Source organism: Macaca mulatta, chromosome 10, assembly GCF_049350105.2.
Source record: "Macaca mulatta isolate MMU2019108-1 chromosome 10, T2T-MMU8v2.0, whole genome shotgun sequence".
In the NCBI taxonomy this organism is placed as follows: Eukaryota; Metazoa; Chordata; class Mammalia; order Primates; family Cercopithecidae; genus Macaca; species Macaca mulatta.
Window position 1 is genome coordinate 110,907,497 of NC_133415.1, and position 13,152 is coordinate 110,920,648.

Genomic DNA, 13,152 nt, shown 5'->3' on the forward strand with positions numbered 1-13,152 from the left:
TTAAAATTCTGCCTCTTGGAGTCCTCCTCAGTCTCAGGAAAACCAGAATAGCTGGTCACCCTCAAGAAGGGATATTTGGTGAGTCATTTAGTTGTGCCCCCTTGGGAGCTCATTAGCTGGAAGAGGAAATGAGCCCTTTGTGAAATAACTGAAAGTAGCAATGGGGACTGTGCCCCTCAGAGTCAAGATCAAACATCCGTTCTCAAGACCTTATCTTGTGAAATCCAAGCTGTGCACAGCCACAGCCGTGCTTTCAGACAAAGCCTGTCCAACTTCCCAGTTTACTACAGACAGTTGCTCTGAGGGCCTGGATCCCTGAATGGCTGCGTGAAGCAGCACCCCTGCCACCACATACTGGGCTGTGATTGTGTTCAGCTCTGAGATTTGGGGGTTGTCTGTCACAGCATTTGGACTCCCCTGACTGGCACACTATTGGACCCTTAACTTTTTGGCCAGCATTGTCTAGCATGAGGCTGGTCTCCTTGTCCTCTCCTAGGAATATGGATGTGGTGTTCAGGGCCTAGATGGTCTCTGTTGGCTGCTTGAAGGTATGTACAAAAGGCACCAGGTTCTCAGAGGAGAGGACAGAACTAGTGTGAGGGGTCAAATTGTGCCCCCCAAATTCTTATGTTGGAGCCCTAACCCCACTACCCTAGAATGTGACTGTATTAAGGGATAGGGTTTTACAGAGGTAATTAAGTTAAAATGAGTGCATATGTGTGGGCCCAAATTCAATACGACAGGTGGTCCACACAAGAAGAGGAAATCTGGACACAGACACACACACAGAGGGGCAACTATGACAGACACAGCGAGAAGACAGCCACCTACAAGCCAAGGAAAGAAGCCTCGGAAGAAGGCAATCCTGCCGACTGCAAAAAGCAAGGTAATGAATTCTCCCCTAGAGCCCCCAGAAGGAGCACAGCCCTGCTGACACCAGAACTGTAAGACAATACATTTATGTTGTTTTCAGCCACTCAGTTTGTCGTCATTCATTATAACAGAAATAGGAAACTTAACACAACTTTGAATAGTGTATTCTTCATGAACCCCAGCCCTAAATTTGTTTAAATGTCTGCTTTCTTTTCCTCTCAACTATTAATACTGAAGCTGGGTCAGTGAAGGAATGCACCTGAGTTTTGAACTCTGGTTGAGTTCCAAACAATAAGCAATTGATGGAAAGAGCAATTGCACATAGAGCCAAAGTAGTTAAAACCCTCGTGGACGTGTGAATTTTCAAAAGCAAATTGCCACCCCTCCCTCTGCTGCTTTGTGGTTTATTTGATGGAGTGTGTATTTAGCCAGGCAGGGGTAGTGGGGAAAAGCAAGGCTCCGTCCTGATGCTCCCACCCGAGTCATGGACTGCTTAGGGACACCCACTTCAGCAGGGGTAGGGCACGTGCAAGGGACTCCAACCCCAATGCCGGTGAAACAGCGAGAAAACTGTCAGCTTTGCCAATTGCCTATCCTCTGGGGTGTTTCTCATTCTCGTCTCGCAGCAGGTCTCATACCCTCCTCCCTTTAAGTGGCATGGTGGGTTAGGAGTGTGGTGCTGCAGGAGAGACGCTGTGCTGGAGAGACAAGTGCTGCCGACACGGTGCTATGGTTGCAGTCACACGCCCCTCAGGCTGGAGAAAGCAGACAGCTGCACCCACGGGCTCACATGTGCCGGCTCCATCTGCGAGATCATTAAAACCGAGCCTTGGCAGAGTCTGCAGAAAAACACATTTGTTTTCTTCGTAAAGAGGAAGAGTAAACTTTCCTGTCGTCCTCATAAGTTTCTGCAATTACTTTAATGTGCAAAGCGCCTTGTACAAAAGCAGGAAGCTGTTACCCAGACTAAGGCGCCAGGACGCATGCTTCCCTTAAATTATACGTGAAATTACACATTCTCCAGCACTGGTGGCTTACTCGCCATTTAACAGTAATAAGACACACGATTCCAATGCTCACAATGGTGTTCAGGGGCTCGGCAATTTGCTTCTCATGCTGTCACGCATCTAACCAAACCAGGTAGGCTCCAAGATGATCATTCAGAGAAAACAGACTTGAAGATGAGGAGAGGTGTGGTCCTCACAATCCTGGAGTCACCATGAAGAGACTGAGCCCAGGAAATCTGCAAAACAGGAGTGCCCCAGCTTCCGAGTTCAGAGAAGAGCTTTTATGTTCATCCTTTTAATACATGATAGAGATGCTGTCCTAGATTCACACCCCATTACATTCCCAACCCACCTGCACCCACTCCCCAAAATGAAACGGACTGGAGCCATTCAGACAGCCTGAATCTCTGCTCTGTCACTTCATATGTGACTCGCTGAGCCTCAGATTTCTCATCTGTTAAATGGGCATTTGATTACATCTTCTTCTAAAGACCATGCAGATAATTGAGATAGATAATATTATAAAGTACTTGGCACAGTGTTTGTCTTATAATTGTTATTACTGCCAATCATTATTTCTCTGCAACTATTCTATTAAATACTTTCAAAGATTTAGTCACCCCTCCAGTGCAGCCCTTAGCCCTCATCCTAAACCTAGCACTGAGTTCTGTGAGGTTTTGAGCAAGGGATGGCCCAGTTGCAGCTTGCGGGCCAAATTCTGCAAGCCACCTGTGCTTGTGCACTTTTTAAGCTAATACCAGTTTAATGATCAAGGAAAAATCAAAAGAAGCATCAGACGCAGTGGCTCATGCCTGTAATCCCAGCACTTTGGGAGGCCAAGGAGGGCAGATTACTTGAGGCCAGGAGTTCGAGACCAGCCTGGCCAACATGGTGAAACTCCATCTCTACTAAAAATACAAAAATTAATCAGGCATGGTGGTGGGTTCCTGTAATCTCAGCTACTCAGAAGGCTGAGGGAGGAGGTTCACTTGAATGGGGGAGGCGGAGGTTGCAGTGAGCAGAGATCGCACCAAGGCACTCCAGCCTGGACAACAGAGCAAGACTCTGTCTCAAAAAAAAGAAAGAAAGAAATCAAAAGAAGCATATTATTTTGTGATGTGTGGAAATTAAAAGAAATATAAATGTCAGTGTCCATAAATGGTTTTATTGAGTCATAGTCATGCCTATTCATTTACATATTGTCTATGCTTTTGTACCCAACTATGGAGTTCAGTTGCCACAGAGACCATGTGACCCACAACACTGAGGATATTTACTATATATCCTTTACAGAAGTTTGCAGATCTCCACGCCAGGGAATAAAACCAATATCTTTGGAAGCCTTGGCCCAGTCTCACAGTTGATATTGAAAAACCCCAAGATATGACCTGCTAGGCTGGACGTGAGGAGCACCTAGAAAGGTGGTCATTTTTATTCATTCAGTGGCATCTCAACCAAAGACAATAGTGAGAGCAGCTAGTGGCTTAGATTCATTGGGATGGCCGTGACATTTGAGCCAAGAAAGCCATGTTTAAATCCCAGATTTGTCACTCACGGGCGGTGTGATTTTGGATTTTGAGCTGATGACCCAACCTCCCTGAGCCTCACTGGTCTCTACTATTGGCTGGGGACGTCAGTTTCTCTGGCAGAGAATTGTTAGGACAAATGAAATAAATGTCAGCCCCACCACAGAGGATCAGACACTCCACTGCTGAATAATGTTTGTTCCCTCCCTGAAAATTTGTCTTTGTGGTCTGTAAAAAAAAGAGAGAGAGAGAACACATCAAAAGAGAAAAATCATTCTATGATATGAAAAATACATAAACTTCCAGTTTCAGTTCTGTCACGTAAACAGCTTGGAAGTTGTCACTCCTGTCCATACAACAACAACAACAACAAAAAGCTGGACAAACTGAAAATCAATGACTTTTCATGGACCCATGAGAGCACTGAGTTTTCAAGGTAAATTACCACCCCAAATCTGGAGAGACAGATGAACCTAGAGAGTAACAGCCAAGCTCCACTTACCCAGAGCAGAAGCTGCTGGAGCCATAACTAGTAGAACAGTTACAGGGCAATTTTGACAAATTGCTAACTGGTGAATATAGACCAGCTCTCAGTGAGAAACTCCCAGGGCTGCAATCTTAGGGGGACTCCACAATTTCATGGGCTTTGCCTCCAGGAATCCCCAAGTTCTCATTGAGAAGATTCTAGAAAGAGCCTCTCCTGGCTCTAACAAGGAGAGGAAGAGTAATTCTTATAACAACAACAACAACAACAAAAAACCACCAGAGCCTTCTCCATAATGAAGGCCCATTCCCCAGGGGAAAGACTGCCCAGCCTTATCCCAGCTTGGGGAAAGGCATTCTCTCACTGCAGCCCCCTCTAGCTTTCCTGTCTCACCTACAGGTCGGAGAAACAGTTGTGAAGGTCACAGGCCAGACACAAGACCCCCTGGAAGGCTGAGATTTAATCTGAAGACTATATAGAACACTCCCCTTTTCCCACAATTTACCACCTCACCAACAGGGCTCCAGCATAACAGCAGTGAATTCTTAGAATTCTATATCCAGCTAAAGTATCCTTCAAAAGTGAAGGAAAAATAAAGATTCTAATAAACAAAAACTGACGGAATGTGCTGCTCTCGGACCTGCTCTGTGAGAAATTTTCTTCAGTCAGAAGAAAAATGACAGATGTCAGAAAGCTGGATCTATATTTTTTTAAAAATCATCAGAGAGGCCGGGCGCGGTGGCTCAAGCCTGTAATCCCAGCACTTTGGGAGGCCGAGACGGGCGGATCAGAAGGTCAGGAGATCCAGACCATCCTGGCTAACACGGCGAAACCCCGTCTCTACTAAAAACACAAAAAAATTAGCAGGGCGAGGTGGCGGCGCCTGTGGTCCCAGCTACTCGGGAGGCTGAGGCAGGAGAATGGCGGGAACCCGGGAGGCGGAGCTTGCAGTGAGCTGAGATCTGGCCACTGCACTCCAGCCTGGGCGACAGAGCGAGACTCCGTCTCAAAAAAAAAAAAAAAAATCATCAGAGAAGACAAATGAAAATAAAATCTTTTATTTTTCTTATTCTTCATTAATCTAAATGATAACAGATTGTTTAAAGTAATAATAACATCTTAGTCTGCCTAGGCTACCATGATAAAATACCACAAACTGAGTGTCTTAAACAACAGAAATTTATTTTCCTGTAGTTCTGGAGACTGGAAAGCCCAGCATCAAGGTTCCAGCTGACTCATTTTCTGGTAAGGACTCTTCTTGTTCTTACCAGGAAATGCCAGAGGCAGGAAGTTTCTTGTCCTCACATGACTGGACCTTGGTGCATTCATGTGGGGAAAGAGAAAGGAGAGGAGCTTTCTGGAATTTCTTCTTGTAAGGACACCAGTCCCATCAGATCAGAGACCCATCTTTATGACCTTATTTAAGCTGAATCGCCTCCTTCTAGGCCCTACCTACAAACACAATCACAATGGCGGTTAGGGTTCCAACATATGAATTTGAGGAGACACAATTTAATAGCAAATAATAACATTGTGTTGGGGGATCATAAGTGAAATGAATGAAAACAATGTCACAAGAGATAGGAGGGAGGACTTAGGAATATTCTGCTGTGAAATAGCTGCATTACACATGAAGTGTAAAGGTATTATTTTAAGGTGAACTTAAATTAGTTAAAAGTGTATATAGCAAACTCTAGGGCAACCACTGAAAACTTTTTTTAAAGAAGCATAATTAATACACTAAGTGAGGAGATAAAATGGAATCATATGAAATGCTAAATTAAAACCAGAGAGGCAGAAAAAATTGTTTCTGGCAACAAATAGAAAGCAGTTACAAACATGGTTGATATTAATCAATGTATATATCAATAAGCACTTTAAATGTGAATGGTCTAATAATACCAATTAAAAGGCAGAGATTATCAGAATGAATAAAAAACAAGACTCAACTACACACTGTCTATTGGAAACAAAGTTTAAACGTAAAGACTCTGATAGGTTAAGAGTAAGGAAGTAGAGAAAAATACACCATGCAAACAAGAAAGCTGGAGTAGCTGTAATAATTTTAGACAAAGTAGACTTCAGAAGATGGAAAATTATCAGGGATTAAAAATGGATATTGTATAATCATAAAGGGGTCAATTCCTCAAGAAGATATGACAATCCTGAATATGTAGCTAGCAGCAGAGCTTCAAAATACATGAGTCAAAAACAGATAGAAGTGAAAGTAATCACAGACAAATCCAATATTATACCTAGAGATTTCAACACTGTCATGTCAGTCATTGATAGCTCAAGCAGGAGGAAAATCAATAATGATGTAGTTGACAAAAATAGCACTATCAGTCAACTTGATCTGATTGACATATACATATACAGAATACTCCATCCAATAAAAGCCAAATACAGATTCTTCTCAAGCTTACATGGAACATGTACCAAGATAAAAAATATTCTTGCCCATAACACACCTTAAAAAACTTAAAAGAACATAAATCATACAAAATATGCTTCCACAATGGATTTAAACTGAAAATCCATAGTAGAAAGATAGCCTGAAATTTCCACAAATGTTTGGAACACATGTTGAAGAAGTCACAAGATAAATTAAGAAATATTTTGAGCTAAGTGAAAATGAAAAGTACAACCTATCTAAATTTGTGAGATGCAGCAAAGGTAGTGCTTAAAGGAAAATTTATAGCATTACATGTATATTTTAGAAAAGAAAAAGGATTTGAAATTGATAGCCCAAACTTACACTATGGGAAATTATAGGAAGAATTTAAGCAATTTAGGCCTAAAGCAAACAGAAGAAAAGAAGTAACATAAATTAGGGTCAAAGTCAATGAAAATTTAAATGGAAAAGCAATAGAGAAAAGCAGTGAAACCAAAAGCTGGTTCTTTGAAAAGATGAACAAAATTGATAAATTTCTAACCTAGCTAATCAAGAAAAAAGAGAGAGACATGCACACATAAATTGCCAACGTTAGAAATGAAACAAGGGTCATCCCTACTGACCCCATGGACATTGAAAAGATATTAAAGGAATACTACAAACAACTCTATGTTAATGCAACTCATTTTAATCATTTAGATGAAATAAGCAATTTATGGAAAGACATGGGCTACCAAAATTCCCACAAGTAGAAGTAGACAAGCTAAAAGCCCAATATCTATACAATTAATTGAATCAACAGTTAATAACCTTCTTAAAATGTAATCACCAGGAGCAGATGACTTTACCGATGAATCTTACTAAACATTTAAGGAAGAAAAAATACAAATCGTCTCTGCTGTCATTTAGAAAACAGAATCATCATGCCCATAATCACAGTGCTTTGGAAAGCCAAGGTGGGAGGACTGCTTGAGGCCAGGAGTTTGAGACAGCCTGGGTAACAGAGGAAGACCCCATCTCTACAAAAAAAAAAAAAATTCAATTTAAAAAAATAGAGTAGAAATCAGAGAAAATACTTCTTAACTCATTCTATGAGTCCAGAATTACCCTGACACCAAAACCATAGAAAGATATTAATAAAAGGAAAGATGCAGACCAATCTATCTGATGAATACAGATTAAAATCTTCAATAAAAGCGTCTGTGTTAACAAATGACATAATTATCGATGTATAAAAATTCCAAAAATTGTCCACAAACATTAGAAAATTGAATCCAACAATGTATTTTTAAAATTATGCACCAGGTCCAAGTGGAATTTATTCCAGATATTCAAGGCTGGTTCAACCCTCAAATATCAATTAATGATAATTGATAAAAAATCCACCACCATGAATGGCAAAAGGGGAACAACTATGTAATAATATCAAATGACCCAGAAAAGCATTTGACAATATCCAATGTCCATGATAAAGTTTCTCAGCAACCTAAAAATAGAGGAAAACTTTGTCAACTTAATAAAAAACAGGTGGGCATGGTGGCTCATGCCTGTAGTCCCACCGCTTTGGGAGGCTGAGGCAAGAGGATCCCTTGAGGCAAGGAGTTCAAGACTACCTTCAGCAACATAGCAAGACCCCATCCCTACAAAAAGTAAAAAAAACAATTAGCAGGGTGTGGTAGCACAGGCCTATAGTCCTAGCTACTCAGGAGGCTGAGGCAGGAGGGTCACTTTGAGCCCAGAAGCTTGAGGTGACAGTGAGCTATGATCTTGCCACTATACTCCAGGCTGGGCAATAGAGTCAGACCCTAGCTCAGAAAAGAAGAAGAAAGAATAGGAAGAAGAAGGAGAAGGAGAAGAAAAAAGAAGAGCATTTACAAAAACCTACACCTAATATTATACTTAATGATGAGAAGCAGATGCTTTTCCCTTTAGGTTGGCAATACGACTGAGATGTCCCTTCTCACCACTCTTATTCACCTCTGTGCCAGAAGTCCTAGGTAGTGCAATAAGACAAGAAAGGGGAATAAAAGATATACCAATTGGGAAGGAAGAAATAAAACTGACCTTGTTCATGGATGACATGATTGTCTATGTAGAAAATACAAAAACATGGTTGGGTACAGTGGCTCACGCCTGTGATCCTAGCACTTTGGGAGGCTGATGCACGTGGATCACGAGGTCAGGAGATTGAGACCATCCTGGCCAACATGGTGAAACCCCGTTTCTTCTAAAAATACAAAAATTAGCTGGGTGTGGTGGCATGTGCCTGTAATCCCAGTACACTCAGGAGGCTGAGGCAGGAGAATGGCTTGAACCAGGGAGTCAGAGGTTGCAGTGAGCTGAAATCATGCCACTGCACTCCAGCCTGGTGACAGAGCAAGATTCCGTCTCAAAAAAAAAAAAAAGATGTTTACCAAAAAATGTATAGAATTAATTAGTGATATCAGGTTTGCATGATACAATATAAATATATAAAAGTTGTTTTCCTATATGCCAACCATAAAGAGTTAGACTTTGGTAATTAAAAGTACACTACCATCTACAATAGCATCAAAAAAATCTTTAAAAAATTAAAACTCATGGAGAGTGGAATGATGGCTACCAGAGTCTGGGAGGTGAGGAGGGAGGGAGTGGGGAGTTATTAATCAAAGGGTACACAGTTTCGACTAGACAGAAGGAATAAGTTTTGAGATCTACTGCATAGCAGAATGACTATAGTCAATAATAACGTATATCTTATAATAACTTAGGGAGTAAACTTCAAATGTCTTACCTTAAAAGTGATAGGTAAGTGGGGTGATGAATATGTTAATTAGCTTGATTTAATCATTCCACATTGTATTGTATAAATGTATACAATTATAATTTGTCAATTAAAAATAAAATATATAAATAAAAATGAAAAGATTAGAAGAATTTTTTTAAATAGCACCAAAAAAGTGGGATACTTATGTATAAGTCAAATAAAATATGTACAGGTCCCGTATGTGGAACTAAATATCAAACTCCTAAGTAAATGGACAGATAGTCCATACTCATGCATTGAAAGACTCAATATTGTTAAGATGTCAATTCTTTTGAATTTTTTCCTACAGATTCATTGTAACACTAATTTAAAAAGCAGGAAGCTATTTTCTGAATATCAACAAACTGACTCTAAAGTTTATGTAGAAGCACAAAAGATCCAAAATAGCCAACATGACACTAAAGAAGAAGAGCAGACTTCAAGACTTAAAGCTACAGTAATCAAGACAGCATGATATTGGCAAAAGAATAGGGACACAACTCATTTGAACAGAATAGAGAGACCAGAAATAGAGTCACACAAATATAGTCAACTGATCTTCAGCAAAGAAACAAAAGGCAATTTTAAGGAGAAAGTATAGTCTCTTCAACAAATGGTGCTGGAACAATTGGACATCCATATGCAAAAAAAAAAAAAATCTAGACACAAACCTTACATCCTTCACAAAAATTAACTCAAAATGAATCACAGATCTAAGTATAAAATGCAGCACTATAAAACTTCTAGAAGATAACATGGAAGAAAATCTAAGTGACCTTGGGTTTAGCAAAGAGTTTTTAGATACACCAAAAACATAATTCACGAAAGAAAAAAATAATAAATTAGACTCTTTGGTCTAATAATAAATTAACCTCATGCCTGTAATCCCAGCACTTTGGGAGACTGAGGTGGGCGAATCACAAGGTCAGGAGTTCAAGACCAGCCTGACCAACATGGTGAAACCCTGTCTCTACTAAAAATACAAAAATTAGCTGGGCACGGTGGCACACACCAGTTAGGAGGCTGAGGCAGGAGAATTGCTTGAACCCAGGAGGCGGAGGTTGCAGTGAGCTGAGATCGTACCACTGCACTCCAGCCTGGGCGACAGAGTGAGACTCAGTCCCAAAAAGAAAAGAAAAGAAAATTAAAAACCTCTGCTCGGTGAAAGACATTGTTAAAAGAATCAAAGGCAAGCCACAGACAGGGGGAAGATATTATAAAACACTTAGCTGATAAAGGACTTGTATCCAAAACATAGAGTTCTTAAAACAATAAGGAGACAAACCAAATGGGCGAAAGATCTGAAAAGACATCTCATTAACAAAGATATACAGATGGCAAATAAGTATATGAAAAGATGCTCAACATCATATGTCAACAAAGAATTACAAATTAAAACAACAATGAGATACCACTATGCACTATTAGAACAACTAACATCCAAAGCATACTGATAATATTAAATATTGCTGAGGACACAGGACAACAGGACTCTCATACATTGCTGATGAGCATGCATAATGGTGCAACCATTTTGGAAAATAATTTAGCAGTTTCTCATAAAGGTAAACATAGTCTTGCCATATTATTCAGCAATCATGCTCCTAGGTATTCACCCATTTGATTTTAAAACATCCACAAATTAAAAAAAACCTGCACACAAATGTTTACAGCATTCAAATGTTTATATCATTTATATTTATAACTGCCAAAAATCAGAAGTAACCAAGATGTCCTTTGATTGGTGAATGAATAAACAAACTATGAACATTTGTAAAATGGAATATTATTCACTGATTTAAAATGTGAACTATTAGGCCATAAAAAGACATAGAGGAACCGCTGGTGTATTTAATAAACAAAAAAGCAAGTCTTTAAAGGCTACATACTGTATTATTCCAATTATATGACATTCTGGAAAATGCAAAAGTGTGAGACAGTAAAATGATTAGTGGTTGCCCAAGAGTTTGGCACTGAAGAGAGGAATGAACAGGTAAAGCACAGGGAATTTGGGGGTGAGTAAAATTATCCTGTATGATGCTCTAATGAAGGGTAAATAGTATACACTTGTCAAAACCACAGAGCTTTTCAGCACAAAGAGTAAACCTTAATGTGTAGGAATTTTAAAAAATAACTCATTTAGGATTTCAGAAGATTTTTGGAATGAATGTAGGTTGTGACAAGGGAAACTACCTGTATTACAAATGAAACTACCTCACTGAAGGGAGTAGGGAAATAAGGTGCTGACCTATGTAACGCTGGAAGTAAGTGGAATCTGTAAGATTGTACACTGTACATAATCAGTGTATTCTACTTGATAAAGTTGTTTCCCACTGAGGTACAGGTTAGCAATTCTGATGCTGATATACATGTATTTGTAATTGAACAATTAAGTAAATGAACAGTGAATAGTGAGATCTTGGTTTCCCATTTTTGGTGTGAGAGGTTACAATTAAACAAGAAGAGTAAACTAGAATGATCAATGTGGAAACAACAAGAGTAAATTAGAATGATCAATGCAGTAATGGATTAAATGTGGAGGCATCAACATGAACTTGTGTTTAGTTTAGTATGGATACAGATGGTTACACACAGAAATATTTATAGATAAGTGTATACACACACATATATCTCCTTGCTCCATCAGCTGAGATGGCCTAGAAGCAATGACAACTCAGTAACAATAAGCAATAATAAGGGAAGGGTGGAGAGAAAATAAACAAGTAAATACACAAAAAGCAATTAATGATATAATTTTTGCATAGACGTGTGGTAAGGTAATAAAGTGCTGTGCTAAAAGCAACCAGGGATGAAAGAAGTAGGCTGCACTGACAAGGTGGTCAAGGAAGGCCTCCTTAGGGAGATGATATTTGAACAGAGCTCTGCATAAGACGTAGCCAGATGTGGGAAAATCTGGGCAAGGGGAGGGTAGAACCTTCTAGGAAGAGAGAATAAGACATGCAAAGGCCCTGAAGCAAGTTCCAGTGCTTTCAGTTGAGGATTCAGGGTCAAGTGATTTATTGAAGCTGTGTTGTCAGGAGTTACCAGGAGCAATGGCAGCAACAGAGAAAAGAGGGAGAGCCATCCTGAGGAGTGATTCCAAGTGAAATCCCAGCATAGCCTGGACCCTCAGGGAGCTCTGGGACATAAATTACAACCTAGAGTTTGTTCTGTCTCGAGGTAAAGGAGCTGGATGTTTGTAGTCATACATCAGTCAGTCATTGGCTATGGGACAGAGTTGAAAACAGAGTTCGAGGCAAGTGAAGCAACTACAACCTATGGATCTGGGCATCAGATATATGACAGCTGTGCAGATAGAGGCCCCAGTGCATGCAGTGATGTCTCCTTAGTTGAGGGATAGGCAGTAGGCCATCTGAGGTCTACCAGGTAGTAGATGTTATGTGGTTGAGAGTGGAGATCTATAAGAGGTTGAACAGTACTGGAGATGTAGTTCTGGGCCTCACCGAAGTGGAGAAATCTTATTAACATCTCGTTAACACACTTGGCATCCAGCTGAGAGATCATGTCACTCTTTTTTTTTTTTTAAATGGAAGGCCTCACGTATTTATTACTGAACCCAGCCAACCAACGCATTCACAATAGATTCAGAGAGGAAAACACGTCAAACTCTCCAGATAGTGGTGACATTTTCAGTTTGATATGGTAATGTGATCGTGACCTTCAGACAGCACAAATATGTGTGCCATCTCATGTGCAATTCCTTATAGACCCAGCTTGGTTCTTCTCCAACGTCTCCTTTTGGAGTTGTACCTGATTTTATTTCCAGTTTTCATCCGAATCCACTGGGGAATGGGACAATTTTGCTTTTGTTTCTTGGCCAGGAATTGCTTAATCCTGAAAGTCTTGTGAGAAGACATGGTGAGAAGCAGAGGCAAGAACACGCCACTACTGCGGAGAAATGAAAAGAGGGTGGAGGTGGAGGGGGAAGGAGGAGGGGGAGGGGGAAGGAGGATGGGGAGGGGGAAGGGGGGAGGGGGAAGGGGGAGGGGGAGGGGATGAGGAGGGGAGGCGGAGGGGGAGGGGGAGGGGGAGGGGATGAGGAGGGGAGGGGGAGGGGGAGG

The 13,152-nt window shown here is 40.5% G+C and overlaps 1 protein-coding gene across 1 annotated transcript; it reads right to left on the minus strand.

The window, feature by feature from the left end:
- Positions 1–12,661: 12,661 nt before the first annotated feature.
- LOC106997918 (large ribosomal subunit protein eL39) lies at positions 12,662–12,948 on the minus strand. The gene has a single exon (XM_015136165.3). The coding sequence runs from the start codon at positions 12,946–12,948 to the stop codon at positions 12,793–12,795; it is 156 nt and encodes a 51-aa protein (XP_014991651.3). The 3' UTR covers positions 12,662–12,792.
- Positions 12,949–13,152: the final 204 nt, after the last annotated feature.